The sequence below is a fragment of the Astyanax mexicanus genome, chromosome 13, assembly GCF_023375975.1.
Source record: "Astyanax mexicanus isolate ESR-SI-001 chromosome 13, AstMex3_surface, whole genome shotgun sequence".
Lineage (NCBI taxonomy): Eukaryota > Metazoa > Chordata > Actinopteri > Characiformes > Acestrorhamphidae > Astyanax > Astyanax mexicanus.
Window position 1 is genome coordinate 9037867 of NC_064420.1, and position 22134 is coordinate 9060000.

The window sequence follows — 22134 nt, forward strand, 5'->3', positions numbered from 1 at the left end:
TAATAATAATAATAATAATAATGATAATAATAATAATAATAATATTCTTATTCTTCTTCTTCTTCTTCTTCTTCTTCTTATTATTATTATTATTATTATTATTATTATTATTATTATTATTATTATTATTATTATTATTATTATTATTATGAACGCCATAATATCATTACTATTATTAATGTTAATATTGTTATTTTTTACGTTTAATAATTATTTACAAATCTTTATTAATAAATAATGATGAATAAATCATTATTATTTTTAGTAGTAGTATCATTATGATTGTTATTATTATTATTAGTAGTAGTAGTAGTAGTAGCAGTAGTAGAATTATAAATGTTAATATAAGTAATTTGTATAACTATTATTAATGTTAGTATTACTCATTCTATTCACTATTAATAGTTTTTTATTCATAATTTATTGCTATTAGTGATTGTTATAAATATGTATAATTAATATTTTATAATTAGTCATGTATTAATGAACATTATTATGATCAGATTATCAGATTGAGTCAGACTCAATTTGGTTTTGTACATAGTCTCATACACAGCCACAAGATATGCTCAAACATTGCAAAGACACATTGCCTTAATATGTATGTGTGCGTGTGTTTGCATGAATATCTAATTTTCTTTCCATAAAAAAGAAAAAAAAGTATATATACATATCTGTATTTCATTGCTCAAGAATTATATATATATATAGAGAGAGATTTATATATATATAAATCTATTTATATATATATAAATAAAAATATATATATATATATATATGTATGTTCTGTATTGCATTCTTGAGCAATGCAATACAGAACTTTAACCACATGGTGGCATCCTAACTCTTAAAACGTGAAGTAGTCAGCTCAACATTCACTTATATATACAAAGTGAAGCAAGTCTTATGTTACATGTCCATATAAAAAGGTACTAAGCCTCATCAATGCAATGTAATATATATATATATATATATATATATATATATATATATATATATATATATATATATATATATATATATATATATATATATATATATATATATTTATATATATATATATGTATATATATATATATATATATATATATTTTTAAGGGCAAAGTTTAACTGCAATGTCCATTCCCCCATTCTCTAAAAAGCTAGCGTTTGTGGATATTTTGTTTTCCTTAAATGGCCGTCATTTGGTGTAATTCTGCTCGCTAACTATTACTTACACTAAGTCAGGAGGCACTAACCCTTTTAATGTCTAATGATTTTGGATAGAAAAATGACATAATTTTTGGAGCTAAGGTTAAAGGCAAGATTTAAACCGCTACTCTCTGACAAGTGAAACAAGTATTTTAAGAAATATTTTTTTTCTTTACTAATTATGTCATTAGCGTCCTGTCCAATTTTGACGGTGTATTTTAATGTGTGTTAATATGTGTAATAATAATTCTAACATGGATAATGTTAAATGTGTTGTGTGTGTGTGTGTGTATATATGTGTGTGTGAGTTGTTTATTTATTAAATGCTATCTCTATATAACATTGAAATAGGTTTAATGTACTGATCTTGTTACTTGTTGTTTTGTCTTTTTTGTGTGGTTTGTGAGACAGTTATAGGGGATATGTTTTTTGGTTGGAGCTTGGAGCCCGTCTGCTGGTCGAACGCATACACTGCAGAGATTTATGAATGAGTGAGTGAGAATACAAATCTTTTTACCTGTTTTGTAATGTTTTATTTGTTTACGTGAATTTGGAATATGAGGGCCACATATGGTGGTGTAATTGTGTTAGTTCACATGGATCAGGAGGGTTTTTAACTGAACCAAATCTTTTATGTGTAGAGTGAGCGAAAAGGTTTGGGGCAAACCATCGAATAATAACAAATATTTGATTTGTTGTAAATTATTTTCAACTCCCAGCTCAATTTTTGAAGTACTTTAGAGGTACACATTAGTAGAAGTTTAATAACCTCTGTAATTGAGTCCACTTAGTTTGACGAATACACTATAAAAATCGTTTCTATTTGATAAAATATACATGATACACAGTATTCATGCTTCGTGTGTTCCACATTTTGGATTTCCAAAAGCTGATTATTATCCATGAGAACACAGGCTGTCTACTACTACTACTACTACTACTACTACTACTACTACTACTACTACTAATAATAATAATAATAATAATAATAATAATAATAATAATAATTATTATTATTATTATTATTATTATTATTATTATTATTATTATTATTATTATTATTATTAGTATGGTTGTTGTTGTTTTTTATTTATTTATTTATTTATTTATTCGAGTGTTCCAACACTCTGTGATTTAGAGCTTCTTAGAGTCTCTGAGAAACATACTTAGTCAGAAGACTCCTCCTCCTACTACTACTACTACTACTACTACTACTACTACTACTACTACTAATAATAATAATAAATATTGTTAATATTATGATTAATATTATTATTATTATTATTATTATTATTATTATTATTATTATTATTATTATTATTATTATTATTATTGTTGTTTGTGTTATTGTTATTATTTGTAGTATTATTATGGTTGTTGTTGTTTATTTGTTTATTTATTTGACTGTTCCTACACCTCTCTTGAGCGAGAACAATCTGTGATTTAGAGCTTATTGCGTTATATTACGACCCTCATGTAAGAAGTGAGAGGTTTCTGACCCATAGCTTATTTCAAGAGGTTGCGTACAAATGTGTACTTTTCATCACAACTTGATAAGGACGTTTTTATCTTTTAAATATTACCATATAAAGATAGCTAGATATTCGTTGTCTGTTTTTGTGTGTTTTGACAGACAGTTCTAGGGGAGATGTTTTTTGGTGGAGCTTGGAGGCCATCTTCTGGTGGAACGCAGACACTGCAGGGATTTATGAATGAGTGAGAGAGCATACAAATATTTTTACCTGTTTTGTAATGTTTTATTTTTTTACATGACTTAGGATTATGAGGGCCACATATGGTTGTCTAATTGTGTAATTCTCATGGATCAAGAGATTTTTTAACAGATTTTAATATTTTATTTTAAGAGTCAGCGAAAATGATTGGGGCACAGTGCGAATTATTGCTAGACATTCGGATCTTAACAAATATTTTATTTGAGTTGTAAATTATTTACAACTCCCAGCCCAGTTTTTGATGTACTTTAGAGTTACACATTAATAGAAGTTTAATGAACTCGCTTATATTGGATAAAACATACATGATACACAGTAATCGTGCTTGGTGTGTTCCACCATTTGGATTTCACACGGCTGATATTTTCCATGAGAACAATGGCTGTGTCTGAGAAACATAGTTACTCAGAATACTCCTACTGCTACTACTACTACTACTACTACTACTACTACTACTAATAAGTATTATTATTATAATTATAGTTATAATACTAATAATGATTATTAAAGATCTTATTATTAAGTTTTTAGTTGTTTATTTGATTAGTTATTTATTTATTTGCCTGTTCCTACACCTCTCTTAAACGATAACACTCTGTTATTTAGAGCTTATTGTGTTATATTACGACACTCATGTAAGAAGTGAGAGGTTTCTGACCCATAGCTTATTTCAAGAGGTTGCGTACAAATGTGTACGTTTCACCGCAATTAGATTAGGACGTTTATCTTTTACATATTATCATATGAAGCTAAACAAATGAGATTTCTTTATTCAGTTGGTTATCACAATACACATATATGGTCACAAAATTGTCATATAGTACTTTATACTAAAGAGCAGAGGATCTTGCTAGATGTTTTTGCCTCCCTTCCATTTGCTAATGTTGCCCACTGGTGATCCACTAAGCAGTAAATATGTTAATGCATTTTATTGTTAAAATTAGTTTTTGTTTTTGTTTTTTTGGGACATTTGAAGGGACACCATAAAACAGGAAATAAACGAAACTTCCAAAAAAACATCTAAAAATATATATACCTAAAATAATATATAAACCAAAAAAGAAATAGAAAAATAAACCCAAAAATATTTATGAAATTATATGTATGTTCATGTATTTATTATTATTATGTGTGTGTGTGTGTGTGTGAGAGAGAGAGAGTGAGGTCGTGTATAACCATAATATGCAATATTTATTCTTTAGGTTATTTCTCTTTTCAAACCACTTTCTTCAGCTTGTCACCGCATTTATTTTGTATTGGAGAGAACAGCATGAAAAGATAATAATATTAAGACATTTTGAAACTCAATCACGTGGTTCCGTAGAGCATGGTTGTGTTTTTGAGGCCAGGGACTACAATCCCGAGCACTATACAGAGTACAAACGCGGTGACGTCACGGTACGCGTGGCGCATCGTCGTGACGTTTCGGAAGGCTATTGGAAAATAGGAAAAACAGCAACCAAAACATTAATCGTTCAGCCGTAGTCTTTTTGATTGACAAAACATAATACGTTTATGTATTTTTTTTTTATGCTATCTCCATGTAACATGTAAATATATTAAATGTACTGATGTTGTAACTTGTTGTTTGGTTATTTTTGGGTTGTTTGTGAGACAGTTCTTTTGTGTTTTTTGGTGGATCTTGGTCGCCATCTGCTGGTCGAACGCAGACACTGCAGGCATTTATGAACGAGTGAGTGAGAATACAAATCTTTTTCCCTGTTTTGTAATGTTTTATTTGTTTACATGATTTAGGATTATGAGGGCCACAGATGGTTGTCTAATTGTGTTAGTTCACATGGATCAAGAGAGTTTTTAACTGCAATATTTTATGTGTAGAGTGAGTGAAAAGGATCGGGGAATAGAGCGATTTATTGATAGACATTAAAATATAAACAAATATTTTATTGGATTAGTAAATAATTTACAATTCCCAGCACACTTTTTTTGAAATACTTTAGAGGTACACATTAGTAGAAGTTTAATGAACACCGTAATTGAGTACACTTAGTTTGACGAATACGTTTTAAAAAATCGCTTATATTTGCTAAAACATACATGATACACAGTAATCGTGCTTCGACTTCGACGTTCCACATTTTCGTTTTCACAAGGCTGATTATTATCCACGAGAAGACAGGCTGTCTCTGAGCAACATACTTACTCAAAATAATAATAAATATTCTTATTCTTATTCTTATTCTCATTACTATATTTGTGGTTGTTGAAGTGAGAGGTTTCTGACCCATAGCTTATTTCAAGACATGGCGTACAAATGTGTACTTTTCATCACAATTTGATTAGGACATTTATCTTTTAAATATTATCATATAAAGATAATAGAATGAGATATCTTTATTCAGTTGGTTAACACGATCCACATACATGGCCCCAAAAGTGCCATATAGTGCCAGATGTTTGTTTCCCCCTTCCATTTGCAAATTGGCCACTGATGATCCACTAAGCAGTAAATACGGTAATGAAGGATTTTATTTTATTTTATTGTAAATTTGAAGGGACAACATGAAACAGAAAAAAAAAAACCTAACAGAAATAAATTTAATAAATTATATATACATAAAATAATAAAATTAATTCAAACAAGACATAGAAAAAAGAAACAACTGCTATATATATATATATATAATAATATAATAATAATAATAATAATAATAATAATAATAATAATAATAATAATAATAATAATTATTATTATTATTATTATTATTATTATTATTATTATTATCATTATTATTATTGTTATTATTATTGTTATTATTATAATTATGAACGCCATAATATCATTACTATTATTAATGTTAATATTGTTTTGTTTTACGTTTAATAATTATTTACAAATCTTTATTAATAAATAATGATGAAGAAATCATTATTATTTTTATTAGTAGTATCATTATGATTGTTATTATTATTATTATTATTATTAGTAGTAGTAGTAGTAGCAGTAGTAGAATTATAAATGTTAATATAAGTAATTTGTATTACTATTATTAATGTTAGTATTACTCATTTTATTCACTATTAATAGTTTTTTATTCATAATTTATTGCTATTAGTGATTGTTATCAATATGTATAATTAATATTTTATTATTAGTCATGTATTAATGAACATTATTATGATCAGATTATCAGATTGAGTCAGACTCAATTTGGTTTTGTACATAGTCTCATACACAGCCACAAGATATGCTCAAACATTGCAAAGACACATTGCCTTAATATGTATGTGTGCGTGTGTTTGCATGAATATCTCATTTTCTTTCCATAAAAAAGAAAAAAAAGTATATATACATATCTGTATTTCATTGCTCAAGAATTATATATATATATATATATATATATATATATATATATATATATATATATATATATATATATATATATATATGTTCTGTATTGCATTCTTGAGCAATGCAATACAGAACTTTAACCACATGGTGGCATCCTAACTCTTAAAACGTGAAGTAGTCAGCTCAACATTCACTTATATATACAAAGTGAAGCAAGTCTTATGTTACATGTCCATATAAAAAGGTACTAAGCCTCATCAATGCAATTGCGCTGTTTAACCACACACACACACACACACACACACACACAAACACGTATATATGTGTATATATGAACAGTATATAAAAGGTTTCTATAAATGATATATATATATATATATATATATATATATATACATACACAGAGAGACAGAGAGCTCTTAAAACATGAAAACATACGTATATAAATATATTGTAAGTCTTATGATACGTCCATAATATATAAATCAAGTAAACCTCACGATTGGTGGCAAAAAAAAAAAAAAAATAAATAAAAAAAAAAATATATATATATATATATATATATAGTTAAACGGCACCAATCGTGAGGTTTACTTGATTTATATATTATGGACGTATCATGAGACTTACAATATATTTATATACGTATGTTTTCATGTTTTAAGAGCTCTTTCTCTCTCTCTCTGTATATCATATATATATGTAGCTAGGTATATTTTAATATAGAGAGAGAATATGACAATATTACCGAGTATATCAATGTGTGTACATATTAAATTGTACATGTTGTAACACTGATGGATGCCACCGTATAGTGAAACATTGCCATTTTCAGTAATAAGAGTTCGATTTATGTAAACACACACACACTTACTTATAACAGAACTCTTGCAACTTATAACAGTGCATGCAATGGTGCAGTTGAACCGCACGGTGGCATCCAAGCTCCATCAATGTTACATGCAGCACTTCCCTCAATACACACGCACACACACATAATATATATATAGATTCATTTCTCTATTATTTCACCAATAATGTGCTCATAATTATTGTACTTGTGTGTTTATATTTATTTATCCATTGCAGTAAGATATAGTAATTGCTGACTATTAAAAAGGCGCGAAATAGTTCTAAAATATACGTTATGTCAAAATTATTCATAGTTTTGAGTACACAATTAGTACTACTTTTTCATACTGGCATATAAAAAGCATGTAGAAAAACAACTCTTTTGGCACGGACACAGGTAGGTGGCTCTTAAAAGAGCCGTTGGGTATTAAGGGAAAACGTCAAAGCGCTCCGTTTAAGCGCGCTCTCCGCGGATACGGCGGGCCAGCTGGATGTCCTTAGGCATAATGGTGACTCTCTTGGCGTGGATGGCGCACAGGTTAGTGTCTTCAAACAGACCCACCAAGTACGCCTCGCTGGCCTCCTGCAGAGCCATGACGGCGGAGCTCTGGAAGCGCAGATCGGTCTTGAAGTCCTGAGCGATCTCACGCACCAGGCGCTGGAAGGGCAGCTTGCGGATCAGCAGCTCAGTGGATTTCTGGTAGCGGCGGATCTCCCTGAGAGCGACGGTGCCGGGCCTGTAACGGTGAGGTTTCTTCACGCCGCCGGTAGCCGGTGCGCTCTTGCGGGCTGCCTTGGTGGCCAGCTGCTTCCTCGGGGCTTTGCCACCGGTGGACTTGCGGGCGGTCTGCTTCGTTCTTGCCATCGCGCTGAGCTCTGTAAAGAGAATAACGCGCCTCGCCTCCTCACGGCCCTTTTATGCTTTAGAGCCGCTACTCGCTGATTGGGCGTCTTGGATCTGCGCCCTTCCTATTGGCCGTTTCGCACGGAGAGCCCAAACGCAAAATACTGCGTATAGAACAAACTGGCGGCTTCCTGCAGTCCATTCTGGGTTTAATTATAATATATATAAAGCAATTTAAGCGCTCCCATTGCTTAATTTAATAATTCTTATTCAATAACCTTGTAATCAATTACAAACAGCCGTGTACAGCTGTATACTCAAAATAATGCCGTGTGTATAGGGATTGTTATGATTTGAAAGTGTACTGGTGTTACCTATTGCTCACAGCTTAGTATAGTGTGTGTGTGCGCGCGTAAGTTTATATATATATAAATATATACACTTAAATATATATACTTAAATATACACACACACACATTATATATAATACACATATATATATATATATATATATATATATATATATATATATATATATACACATACATATATATATATATTTTTTTTTACGTACACATATGTACATTATATATATATATATATATATATATATATATATATATATAATTAGCCTTCTCCCTTTGGGAATTACATGTATAATGTGTATTGTTACTGGGGAGGAAACATAGCACTTTTTGAGTAGAGTTGGGTGGCTCTTAAAAGAGCCTTTGGGTATGGACAAAGAAGCGGAAAGCGGAGATTTACTTGGCCTTGACCGCCTTCTCGGTTTTCTTGGGGAGAAGCACAGCCTGAATGTTGGGCAGCACACCACCCTGGGCGATGGTAACTCCTCCGAGCAGTTTGTTCAACTCCTCGTCGTTGCGAACAGCCAACTGCAGATGACGGGGGATGATACGAGTCTTCTTGTTGTCGCGGGCAGCGTTGCCGGCCAACTCGAGAATCTCAGCTGTAAGATACTCCAGGACAGCCGCAAGGTAGACGGGGGCGCCGGCGCCAACACGCTCGGCGTAGTTTCCTTTGCGCAGGAGCCTGTGCACACGGCCCACGGGGAACTGGAGCCCGGCGCGGGAGGAGCGAGTCTTGGACTTGGCCCTTGCCTTTCCGCCGGTTTTGCCTCTTCCGCTCATGATGCAGCTCAGATGTGTTCGCTGAACAATACTGAAATAAAGCAGCGGGCTCCCGGGGGCTGTTGATAAAGCAAAAGCGCCTACGTTCCTATTGGCTACAAGCCTCGCGCAGCAACAGCCAATGGCGTTGCCGCCGTCGAACTCCAGCGCCCGCTCCCCCCTCCTTCCCCTCCTCTTCGCGCAGCCTCTAGTGTAAACGCTTGGCGGAGCGACAGCCAATGGCGTGTCCGCCGTCAAACGCTAGCGCCCGCCCTCCGCTGCTCGCTTTGGGCCCCCACTCCCCCCTCCTCCTCGTGCTGCCTGCTTTGTGTGTGAGACAGAGACCGAATGGCTGAAGACGGAGACTTTCGCCTTCCCGCTCAAATGAAACCAAAGTTACAACTAGATTGCAGTTCCTGCAGAAACTGCGAGTGTGATTGCAGTGCTGGCTGGTATCTGCTAAGGTGTTGCTAGGTGGTTGCTAAGGTGTTGCTAGGTGGTTGCTAAGGTGTTGCTGTGGTATCCGGGGTGGTTGCTAAGATGTTGCTAGGTGGTTGCTAAGGTATTGCTAGGCGGTTGCTAAGGTGTTGCTATGGTATCCAGGATGGTTGCTAAGGTGTTGCTAGGTGGTTGCTAGGGTGTTGCTAGGCGGTTGCTAAGGTGTTGCTATGGTATCCGGGGTGGTTGCTAAGGTGTTGCTAGGTGGTTGCTAGGGTGTTGCTAGGCGGTTGCTAAGGTGTTGCTATGGTATCCGGGGTGGTTGCTAAGGTGTTGCTAGGTGGTTGCTAGGGTGTTGCTAGGCGGTTGCTAAGGTGTTGCTATGGTATCCGGGGTGGTTGCTAAGGTGTTGCTATGGTATCCGGGGTGGTTGCTAAGGTGTTGCTAGGTGGTTGCTAAGGTGTTGCTAGGCGGTTGCTAAGGTGTTGCTATGGTATCCGGGGTGGTTGCTAAGGTGTTGCTAGGTGGTTGCTAGGGTGTTGCTAGGCGGTTGCTAAGGTGTTGCTATGGTATCCGGGGTGGTTGCTAAGGTGTTGCTATGGTATCCGGGGTGGTTGCTAAGGTGTTGCTAGGTGGTTGCTAAGGTGTTGCTAGGCGGTTGCTAAGGTGTTGCTATGGTATCCGGGGTGGTTGCTAAGATGTTGCTAGGTGGTTGCTAGGTGGTTGCTAGGGTGTTGCTAGGCGGTTGCTAAGGTGTTGCTATGGTATCCGGGGTGGTTGCTAAGGTGTTGCTAGGTGGTTGCTAGGGTGTTTCTAGGCGGTTGCTAAGGTGTTGCTATGGTATCCGGGGTGGTTGCTAAGGTGTTGCTAGGTGGTTGCTAGGTGGTTGCTAGGGTGTTGCTAGGCGGTTGCTAAGGTGTTGCTATGGTATCCTGGGTGGTTGCTAAGGTGTTGCTAGGTGGTTGCTAGGTGGTTGCTAGGGTGTTGCTAGGCGGTTGCTAAGGTGTTGCTATGGTATCCGGGGTGGTTGCTAAGGTGTTCGTAGGTGGTTGCTAGGTGGTTGCTAGGGTGTTGCTAGGCGGTTGCTAAGGTGTTGCTATGGTATCCGGGGTGGTTGCTAAGGTGTTGCTAGGTGGTTGCTAGGTGGTTGCTAGGGTGTTGCTAGGCGGTTGCTAAGGTGTTGCTATGGTATCCGGGGTGGTTGCTAAGGTGTTGCTAGGTGGTTGCTAGGGTGTTTCTAGGCGGTTGCTAAGGTGTTGCTATGGTATCCGGGGTGGTTGCTAAGGTGTTGCTAGGTGGTTGCTAGGTGGTTGCTAGGGTGTTGCTAGGCGGTTGCTAAGGTGTTGCTATGGTATCCTGGGTGGTTGCTAAGGTGTTGCTAGGTGGTTGCTAGGTGGTTGCTAGGGTGTTGCTAGGCGGTTGCTAAGGTGTTGCTATGGTATCCGGGGTGGTTGCTAAGGTGTTCGTAGGTGGTTGCTAGGTGGTTGCTAGGGTGTTGCTAGGCGGTTGCTAAGGTGTTGCTATGGTATCCTGGGTGGTTGCTAAGGTGTTGCTAGGTGGTTGCTAGGTGGTTGCTAGGGTGTTGCTAGGCGGTTGCTAAGGTGTTGCTATGGTATCCGGGGTGGTTGCTAAGGTGTTTGTAGGTGGTTGCTAGGTGGTTGCTAGGGTGTTGCTAGGCGGTTGCTAAGGTGTTGCTATGGTATCCGGGGTGGTTGCTAAGGTGTTGCTAGGTGGTTGCTAGGTGGTTGCTAGGGTGTTGCTAGGCGGTTGCTAAGGTGTTGCTATGGTATCCGGGGTGGTTGCTAAGGTGTTGCTAGGTGGTTGCTAGGGTGTTTCTAGGCGGTTGCTAAGGTGTTGCTATGGTATCCGGGGTGGTTGCTAAGGTGTTGCTAGGTGGTTGCTAGGTGGTTGCTAGGGTGTTGCTAGGCGGTTGCTAAGGTGTTGCTATGGTATCCTGGGTGGTTGCTAAGGTGTTGCTAGGTGGTTGCTAGGTGGTTGCTAGGGTGTTGCTAGGCGGTTGCTAAGGTGTTGCTATGGTATCCGGGGTGGTTGCTAAGGTGTTCGTAGGTGGTTGCTAGGTGGTTGCTAGGGTGTTGCTAGGCGGTTGCTAAGGTGTTGCTATGGTATCCGGGGTGGTTGCTAAGGTGTTGCTAGGTGGTTGCTAGGTGGTTGCTAGGGTGTTGCTAGGCGGTTGCTAAGGTGTTGCTATGGTATCCGGGGTGGTTGCTAAGGTGTTGCTAGGTGGTTGCTAGGTGGTTGCTAGGGTGTTGCTAGGCGGTTGCTAAGGTGTTGCTATGGTATCCGGGGTGGTTGCTAAGGTGTTGCTAGGTGGTTGCTAGGTGGTTTCTAGGGTGTTGCTAGGCGGTTGCTAAGGTGTTGCTATGGTATCTTGGGTGGTTGCTAAGGTGTTGCTAAGTGGTTGCTAGGTGGTTGCTAAGGTGTTGCTAGCCGGTTGCTAAGGTGTTGCTATGGTATCCGGGGTGGTTGCTAAGGTGTTGCTAGGTGGTTGCTAAGGTGTTGCTAGGTGGTTGCTAGGTTGTTGCTAGGTGGTTGCTAAGGTGTTGCTATGGTATCCGGGGTGGTTGCTAAGGTGTTGCTAGGTGGTTGCTAGGTGGTTGCTAGGGTGTTGCTAGGCAGTTGATAAGGTGTTGCTGTGGTATCCGGGGTGGTTGCTAAGGTGTTGCTAGGTGGTTGCTAGGTGGTTGCTAGGGTGTTGCTAGGCGGTTGCTAAGGTGTTGCTATGGTATCCGGGGTGGTTGCTAAGGTGTTGCTAGGTGGTTGCTAGGTGGTTGCTAGGGTGTTGCTAGGCGGTTGCTAAGGTGTTGCTATGGTATCTGGGGTGGTTGCTAAGGTGTTGCTAGATGGTTGCTAGATGGTTGCTAGGTGGTTGCTAAGGTGTTGCAAGGCGGTTGCTAAGGTGTTGCTATGGTATCCAGGGTGGTTGCTAAGGTGTTGCTAAGTGGTTGGTAGGTCACTCCTAATCAGTTGCTAGGTGGTTGCTAAGGTGTTGCTATGGTATCCGGGGTGGTTGCTATGGTGTTTCTAGGTGGTTGCTAGGTGATGTATATGCATAAATTAGATTAAATGGTGTTTGCACGTTGCTACGCAACGTGCAAATACATCAATCAGCTATGCACGCTAGGTTGCTCTGGCCGTTCGGGGGTGTCCAAACTTTTGACCCGTGGCTCCATTGCACACAGTACTGGGGGGCCGGGGTGTCCAAACTTTTGACCCATGGCTCCATTACACACAGTACTGGGGGGGGCCGGGGTGTCCAAACTTTTGACCTAACGCTGATTTATCCCATAGCTGCTCCATACACTCACAGTACTGGAGTTCTAGCTACCTGTCCTTCGATCTAGCTGCCGTCCTCCGATTGGCCCCATTCATTCCAATGGGGCCACTTCGTACGACATTCGTACGAAATCCGTACGTCGTAATTTTTCGTAACGCATATTTTCGGAAAGAGCTCAATAAGTTCTACAGGTCCTCAAATGGTTTCATCTTAGTATTTTAAAAATTGCGACGTCCACGGGCGTGCAAAGTTCTGCCCATTCATTTTCAATGGGCAAAAAAACGCGTACTTACGAAGTTTTTACGAAAAACGTAAGTCCGATCGGAAAGCTGTATACAAGCCCACCATTCCCGATATGGACGAACGTTTTCTCTTTTGAACGAAGTCGATATTTCGAAAACTGCGGCACTAGTTAACCGGACAAAAAACAGGTGGAACTAGATTGCAGTTCCTGCAGAAACTGCGAGTGTGATTGCAGTGCTGGCTGGTATCTGCTAAGGTGTTGCTAGGTGGTTGCTAAGGTGTTGCTAGGTGGTTGCTAAGGTGTTGCTATGGTATCCGGGGTGGTTGCTAAGGTGTTGCTAGGTGGTTGCTAAGGTGTTGCTAGGCAGTTGCTAAGGTGTTGCTATGGTATCCGGGGTGGTTGCTAAGGTGTTGCTAGGTGGTTGCTAGGTGGTTGCTAAGGCGTTGCTAGGCGGTTGCTAAGGTGTTGCTATGGTATCCGGGGTGGTTGCTAAGGTGTTGCTAAGTGGTTGCTAGGTGGTTGCTAAGGTGTTGCTAGGCGGTTGCTAAGGTGTTGCTATGGTATCCGGGGTGGTTGCTAAGGTGTTGCTAGGTGGTTGCTAGGGTGTTGCTAGGCGGTTGCTAAGGTGTTGCTATGGTATCCGGGGTGGTTGCTAAGGTGTTGCTAGGTGGTTGCTAGGTGGTTGCTAGGGTGTTGCTAGGCGGTTGCTAAGGTGTTGCTATGGTATCCGGGGTGGTTGCTAAGGTGTTGCTAGGTGGTTGCTAGGGTGTTGCTAGGCGGTTGCTAAGGTGTTGCTATGGTATCCGGGGTGGTTGCTAAGGTGTTGCTAGGTGGTTGCCAGATGGTTGCTAGGTTGTTGCTAGGCGGTTGCTAAGGTGTTGCTATGGTATCCGGGGTGGTTGCTAAGGTGTTGCTAGGTGGTTGCTAGGTGGTTGCTAGGGTGTTGCTAGGCGGTTGCTAAGGTGTTGCTATGGTATCCGGGGTGGTTGCTAAGGTGTTGCTAGGTGGTTGCTAGGTGGTTGCTAGGGTGTTGCTAGGCGGTTGCTAAGGTGTTGCTATGGTATCCGGGGTGGTTGCTAAGGTGTTGCTAGGTGGTTGCTAGGGGGTTGCTAAGGTGTTGCTATGGTATCCGGGGTGGCTGCTAAGGTGTTGCTAGGTGGTTGCTAGGTGGTTGCTAGGGTGTTGCTAGGGTGTTGCTAAGGTGTTGCTATGGTATCCGGGGTGGTTGCTAAGGTGTTGCTAGGTGGTTGCTAGGTTGTTGCTAGGCGGTTGCTAAGGTGTTGCTATGGTATCCGGGGTGGTTGCTAAGGTGTTGCTAGGTGGTTGCTAGGTGGTTGCTAAGGTGTTGCTAGGCGGTTGCTAAGGTGTTGCTATGGTATCCGGGGTGGTTGCTAAGGTGTTGCTAGGTGGTTGCTAGGGTGTTGCTATGGTATCCGGGGTGGTTGCTAAGGTGTTGCTAGGTGGTTGCTAGGTGGTTGCTAGGGTGTTGCTAGGCGGTTGCTAAGGTGTTGCTATGGTATCCGGGGTGGTTGCTAAGGTGTTGCTAGGTGGTTGCTAAGGTGTTGCTAGGCGGTTGCTAAGGTGTTGCTATGGTATCCAGGGTGGTTGCTAAGGTGTTGCTAGGTGGTTGCTAAGGTGTTGCTAGGCGGTTGCTAAGGTGTTGCTATGGTATCCGGGGTGGTTGCTAAGGTGTTGCTAGGTGGTTGCTAGGGTGTTGCTAGGCGGTTGCTAAGGTGTTGCTATGGTATCCGGGGTGGTTGCTAAGGTGTTGCTAGGTGGTTGCTAGGGTGTTGCTAGGCGGTTGCTAAGGTGTTGCTATGGTATCCGGGGTGGTTGCTAAGGTGTTGCTAGGTGGTTGCTAGGTGGTTGCTAGGGTGTTGCTAGGCGGTTGCTAAGGTGTTGCTATGGTATCCGGGGTGGTTGCTAAGGTGTTGCTAGGTGGTTGCTAGGTGGTTGCTAGGGTGTTGCTAGGCGGTTGCTAAGGTGTTGCTATGGTATCCGGGGTGGTTGCTAAGGTGTTGCTAGGTGGTTGCTAGGTGGTTGCTAGGGTGTTGCTAGGCGGTTGCTAAGGTGTTGCTATGGTATCCGGGGTGGTTGCTAAGGTGTTGCTAGGTGGTTGCTAGGTGGTTGCTAGGGTGTTGCTAGGCGGTTGCTAAGGTGTTGCTATGGTATCCGGGGTGTTTGCTAAGGTGTTGCTAGGTGGTTGCTAGGTGGTTGCTAGGGTGTTGCTAGGCGGTTGCTAAGGTGTTGCTATGGTATCCGGGGTGGTTGCTAAGGTGTTGCTAGGTGGTTGCTAGGTGGTTGCTAGGGTGTTGCTAGGGGGTTGCTAAGGTGTTGCTATGGTATCTGGGGTGGTTGCTAAGGTGTTGCTAGATGGTTGCTAGGTGGTTGCTATGGTGTTGCTAGGCGGTTGCTAAGGTGTTGCTATGGTATCCGGGGTGGTTGCTATGGTGTTTCTAGGTGGTTGCTAGGTGATGTATATGCATAAATTTGATTAAATGGTGTTTGCACGTTGCTACGCAACGTGCAAATACATCAATCAGCTATGCACGCTAGGTTGCTCTGGCCGTTCGGGGGTGTCCAAACTTTTGACCCGCGGGTCCATTACACACAGTACTGGGGGGCCGGGGTGTCCAAACTTTTGACCCGTGGCTCCATTACACACAGTACTGGGGGGCCGGGGTGTCCAAACTTTTGACCTAATGCTGTTTTATCCCATAGCTGCTCCATTACACACAGTACTGGAGTTCTAGCTACCTGTCCTTCGATCTAGCTGCCGTCCTCCGATTGGCCCCATTCATTCCAATGGGGCCACTTCGTACGACAATCGTACGAAATCCGTACGACGTAACTTTTCGTAACGCATATTTTCGGAAAGAGCTCAATAAGTTCTACAGGTTCTCAATTGGTTTCATCTTCGTATTTCAAAAATTGCGACGTCCACGGGCGTGCAAAGTTCTGCCCATTCATTTTCAATGGTCAAAAAAACGCGTACTTACGAAGTTTTTACGAAAAACGTAAGTCCGATCGGAAAGCTGTATACAAGCCCACCATTCCCGATATGGACGCACGTTTTCTCTTTTGAACGAAGTCGATATTTCGAAAACTGCGGCACTAGTTAACCGGACAAAAAACAGGTGGAATAATAATAATAAGAAGAAGAAGAAGAAGAATAAGACTTAAGAAGAACAATACTGTGATTGCATTACTGCAATCACACTAACTAGATTGCAGTTCCTACAGAAACTGCGAGTGTGATTGCAGTGCTGGCTGGTATCTGCTATGGTGTTGCTAAGGTGTTGCTATGGTATCCGGGGTGGTTGCTAAGGTGTTGCTAGGTGGTTGCTAGGGTGTTGCTAGGCGGTTGCTAAGGTGTTGCTATGGTATCCGGGGTGGTTGCTAAGGTGTTGCTAGGTGGTTGCTAGGTGGTTGCTAAGGTGTTGCTAGGCGGTTGCTAAGGTGTTGCTATGGTATCCGGGGTGGTTGCTAAGGTGTTGCTAGGTGGTTGCTAGGTGGTTGCTAGGGTGTTGCTAGGCGGTTGCTAAGGTGTTGCTAGGTGGTTGCTAGGTGGTTGCTAGGGTGTTGCTAGGCGGTTGCTAAGGTGTTGCTATGGTATCCGGGGTAGTTGCTAAGCTGTTGCTAGGTGGTTGCTAGGTGGTTGCTAGGGTGTTGCTAGGCGGTTGCTAAGGTGTTGCTATGGTATCCGGGGTGGTTGCTAAGGTGTTGCTAGGTGGTTGCTAAGGTGTTGCTAGCCGGTTGCTAAGGTGTTGCTATGGTATCCGGGGTGGTTGCTAAGGTGTTGCTAGGTGGTTGCTAGGGTGTTGCTAGGCGGTTGCTAAGGTGTTGCTATGGTATCTGGGGTGGTTGCTAAGGTGTTGCTAGGTGGTTGCTAGGTGGTTGCTAGGGTGTTGCTAGGCGGTTGCTAAGGTGTTGCTATGGTATCCGGGGTGGTTGCTAAGGTGTTGCTAGGTGGTTGCTAGGTGGTTGCTAGGGTGTTGCTAGGCGGTTGCTAAGGTGTTGCTATGGTATCCGTGGTGGTTGCTAAGGTGTTGCTAAGTGGTTGCTAGGTGGTTGCTAAGGTGTTGCTAGGCGGTTGCTAAGGTGTTGCTATGGTATCCGGGGTGGTTGCTAAGGTGTTGCTAGGTGGTTGCTAGGTGGTTGCTAGAGTGTTGCTAGGCGGTTGCTAAGGTGTTGCTATGGTATCCAGGGTGGTTGCTAAGGTGTTGCTAGGTGGTTGCTAGGTGGTTGCTAGGGTGTTGCTAGGCGGTTGCTAAGGTGTTGCTACGGTATCCGGGGTGGTTGCTAAGGTGTTGCTAGGTGGTTGCTAGGTGGTTGCTAGGGTGTTGCTAGGCGGTTGCTAAGGTGTTGCTATGGTATCCAGGGTGGTTGCTAAGGTGTTGCTAGGTGGTTGCTAGGTGCTTGCTAAGGTGTTGCTAGGCGGTTGCTAAGGTGTTGCTATGGTATCCGGGGTGGTTGCTAAGGTGTTGCTAGGTGGTTGCTAGGTGGTTGCTAGGTGGTTGCTAGGCGGTTGCTAAGGTGTTGCTATGGTATCCGGGGTGGTTGCTAAGGTGTTGCTAAGTGGTTGCTATGCGGTTGCTAAGGTGTTGCTAGGCGGTTGCTAAGGTGTTGCTATGGTATCCGGGGTGGTTGCTAAGGTGTTGCTAGGTGGTTGCTAGGCGGTTGCTAAGGTGTTGCTATGGTATCCGGGGTGGTTGCTAAGGTGTTGCTAAGTGGTTGCTATGCGGTTGCTAAGGTGTTGCTAGGCGGTTGCTAAGATGTTGCTATGGTATCCGGGGAAGTTGCTAAGGTGTTGCTAGGTGGTTGCTAGGTGGTTGCTAAGGTGTTGCTAGGCGGTTGCTAAGGTGTTGCTATGGTATCTGTGGTGGTTGCTATGGTGTTTCTAGGTGGTTGCTAGGTGATTTATATGCATAAATTAGATTAAATGGTGTTTGCACGTTGCTACGCAACGTGCAAATACATCAATCAGCTATGCACGCTAGGTTGCTCTGGCCGTTCGGGGGTGTCCAAACTTTTGACCCGTGGCTCCATTACACACAGTACTGGGGGGCCGGGGTGTCCAAACTTTTGACCCGTGGCTCCATTACACACAGTACTGGGGGGCCGGGGTGTCCAAACTTTTGACCCGTGGCTCCATTACACACAGTACTGGGGGGCCGGGGTGTCCAAACTTTTGACCTAACGCTGATTTATCCCATAGCTGCTCCATACACTCACATTACTGGAGTTCTAGCTACCTGTCCTTCGATCTAGCTGCCGTCCTCCGATTGGCCCCATTCATTCCAATGGGGCCACTTCGTACGACAATCGTACGAAATCCGTACGTCGTAACTTTTCGTAACGCATATTTTCGGAAAGAGCTCAATAAGTTCTACAGGTCCTCAATTGGTTTCATCTTCGTATTTCAAAAATTGCGACGTCCACGGGCGTGCAAAGTTCTGCCCATTCATTTTCAATGGGCAAAAAAACGCGTACTTACGAAGTTTTTACGAAAAACGTAAGTCCGATCGGAAAGCTGTATACAAGCCCACCATTCCCGATATGGACGCACGTTTTCTCTTTTGAACGAAGTCGATATTTCGAAAACTGCGGCACTAGTTAACCGGACAAAAAACAGGTGGAATAATAATAATAAGAAGAAGAAGAAGAATAAGACTTAAGAAGAACAATACTGTGATTGCATTACTGCAATCACACTAATAATAAATAAAACAAACGGATGAAACGAATACCTACAGTGGCTGAGGTCGTGCCTTATTTGTATGTTAAAATGAGAATTGTAATGATAAACAGTGTCATACATCATACGCATTAAACACCGTTATGTGCTTTCGATACATGATATGAAGGAAGCTCTTTGATATGAAACTGTGGGTGGCTCTTAAAAGAGCCGTTGTTAGAGAGGAACAAAACATGAAGGTAAACGGCACCGTTTACTTCTTCTTGGGGGCAGCCTTCTTCGGCTTCGCCGCCTTGGGCTTGGCCGCTTTGGGCTTGACAGCCTTGGCTTTCTTTGGGCTCTTGGTGGCTTTCTTGGGAGCCGCCGGCTTCTTCGCCTTCTTGGGGCTCTTGGTCGCCTTCTTCGCAGCCGCTGCCGGTTTCTTGGCCTTTTTGGGAGACTTCTTGGCCGCGGCGGGCTTCTTGGCCGCTACCTTCTTGGGTTTCTTCGCGGCAGCCGGTTTCTTGGCGGCGGGCTTCTTGGCTTTAGGAGCAACCTTCTTGGCCGGCTTCTTCTTGGCCTCGGCCTGTTTCTTGTTGAGCTTGAAAGAGCCCGACGCGCCGGTGCCTTTGGTCTGCACCAGAGTGCCCTTGGTGACGAGGCTCTTGACGGCGATCTTAACGCGAGAGTTGTTCTTCTCCACGTCGTAGCCGCCGGCGGCCAGGGCTTTCTTCAGGGCGGCGAGAGACACGCCGCTCCTCTCCTTGGATGCCGAGACGGCCTTGACGATAAGCTCGCCGACGCTGGGGCCGGCCTTCTTGGGGCGGGCGGCGGCCTTCTTCTTGGGGGCCTTGGCGGGCGCCGAGGCGGCTGGGGCGGGAGCGACTTCTGCCATCGTTCTGCTTTGCTGCGTGCGAGAGCGAGCACTGTGTGTCTGCTGCAGTAGCGTTCTGTGGAACCTCCCTCAGCGGCGAGGGGGGCGGCCCTTAAGCGCCGCATGAGAACGTTGTAGACTCAACCCGGCCAGCGCTGCGCAGCCGTGGCGCAGCTGCAGGCTCGCGTTGTGTTTTCTCGCTGCGTTTCTCGCACGAAATCCGCGCGCGTGGCCAACTTGGCGAGCGTTAAAGCGCTCTCCCGCCTGCGAGAGGCCCCCTCGCGTGTCGTGGAGGCGGAAAGGGCGGCGTGCGGACGGCGCGTTTCTCGCGGCGCTCCCCGAAGCGTGCCGAGCCGGCCGCGCTCCGAACGGGCAACGGCGGACTTGGCGTGCTTATCGTGTAATAATGTCGTGAAAGGGTATCGTGAGCGGGGCGAACGGCGTGGGCGTCGGTGGAGGAAAGTGTGGGCGAGAGCGTGTTGGGTGTGTGAGGCGCGTGTGCGTAGTTTAGCTGGTGTTGCGGGGCGCCCTTGTGGAGTGCGTAAAGCACAGTGCGCGCGCGGTGTGTTGCGCGAATGGCCGACTCCCGCAGTCGACTCCCACGCGTCTTTGTCGCCGTCCGGTCTTCGTCGCCGGCGCCCCGCACTCGGATCGGCGCTCCTCGTGGGGCGCTCGGCTCTTGTGGGGCCCGGGCTCCGGGCGCGGCCCGTTAGGCGCACCTGATTCGAATCGCCGCTCCGTTAACGAGCCCTAAATCCCCCAAACACCGGCCCTCCACCAGCCCTAACCCTAATGTGTTCTAACCCTAAGCCCCCTAACCCTAATTTATTCTAACCCTAAACCCCCTAACCCTAACGTGTTCTAACCCTAAACCCCCTAACCCTAACATATTTTAACCCTAAAACCCCCTAACCCTAACATATTTTAACCCTAAACCCCCTAACCCTAACATATTCTAACCCTAAACCCCCTAACCCTAACATATTCTAACCCTAAGCCCCCTAACCCTAACATATTCTAACCCTAAACCCCCTAACCCTAACATATTCTAACCCTAAGCCCCCTAACCCTAACATATTTTAACCCTAAAACCCCCTAACCCTAACATATTCTAACCCTAAACCCCCTAACCCTAACATATGATAACCCTAAAACCCCCTAACCCTAACGTGTTCTAACTCTAACCCCCTAACCCTAATATATGATAACCCTAATATATGATAACCCTAATCCCCCTAACCCTAATTTATTATAAACCTAATTCATGACAAACCTAAACCCCTACAACCCTAATTCATTACGACCCCAACGTCCCATAACCCTAATACAGAAGAAAAAAAATGAGCACGAGGACACACCTTTATTGTGGTAAAATCTTTACTCAATCCAAACATAGCAGTAGGTAAATGCCTACATGAACATTCCGTCAATCGGAAGGCTGAGGCCTAGCTTCTAAATACACCTGCACACGCTGCAGCAGCACTACATAACTGAGGCCTAACTCATCAATATACCTACAAACACTGCAGAGGCACTACATTACTCAGGCCTAACATATTAATAGAGCTGAAAACACTGCAGGAGCACTACATTACTGAGGCCTAACATATTAATAGAGCTGAAAACACTGCAGGAGCACTACATTAGTGAGACATAACTTAGAAATAGAGCTGAAAACACTGCAGCAGCACTACATTACTCAGGCCTAACATATTAATAGAGCTGAAAACACTGCAGGAGCACTACATTACTGAGGCCTAACATATTAATAGAGCTGAAAACACTGCAGGAGCACTACATTAGTGAGACATAACTTAGAAATAGAGCTGAAAACACTGCAGCAGCACTACATTACTCAGGCCTAACATATTAATAGAGCTGAAAACACTGCAGGAGCACTACATTACTCAGGCCTAACTTAGAAATAGACCTGAAAACACTGCAGAAGCACTACATTACTGAGGCCTAACATATTAATAGAGCTGAAAACACTGCAGGAGCACTACATTACTCAGGCCTAACTTAGAAATAGACCTGAAAACACTGCAGAAGCACTACATTACTGAGGCCTAACATATTAATAGAGCTGAAAACACTGCAGGAGCACTATATTAGTGAGACATAACTTAGAAATAGACCTGAAAACACTGCAGCAGCACTACATTACTCAGACCTAACATATAAATAGAGCTCAAAACACTGCAGCGGCACTACATTACTCAGGCCTAACATATAAATAGAGCTCAAAACACTGCAGCGGCACTACATTACTCAGGCCTAACATATAAATAGAGCTCAAAACACTGCAGCGGCACTACATTACTCAGGCCTAACATATAAATAGAGCTCAAAACACTGCAGCGGCACTACATTACTCAGGCCTAACATATAAATAGAGCTGAAAACACTGCAGGAGCACTACATTACTCAGGCCTAACATATTAATAGAGCTGAAAACACTGCAGGAGCACTACATTACTCAGGCCTAACTTAGAAATAGACCTGAAAACACTGCAGCAGCACTACATTACTGAGGCCTAACATAT

At 43.0% G+C, this 22134-nt stretch overlaps 2 protein-coding genes across 2 annotated transcripts in view; one reads left to right on the top strand and one right to left on the bottom strand.

Annotated features, from left to right (window-relative positions):
* The first annotated feature begins 4548 nt into the window (after nt 1–4548).
* The window catches only part of LOC111190755 (zinc finger CCHC domain-containing protein 3), an 81777-nt gene continuing 64191 nt past the window's right edge, over nt 4549–22134 (top strand). The window contains exon 1 of the mRNA XM_049463059.1: nt 4549–4617. The gene's annotated coding sequence lies outside the window, so the exon portion shown is untranslated. The remainder of the gene's footprint in view (nt 4618–22134) is intronic.
* Nucleotides 8639–9122, bottom strand: LOC125780623 (histone H2A-like). Its single transcript, XM_049463082.1, has one exon. The coding sequence runs from the start codon at nt 9079–9081 to the stop codon at nt 8695–8697; it is 387 nt and encodes a 128-aa protein (XP_049319039.1). The 5' UTR covers nt 9082–9122; the 3' UTR covers nt 8639–8694.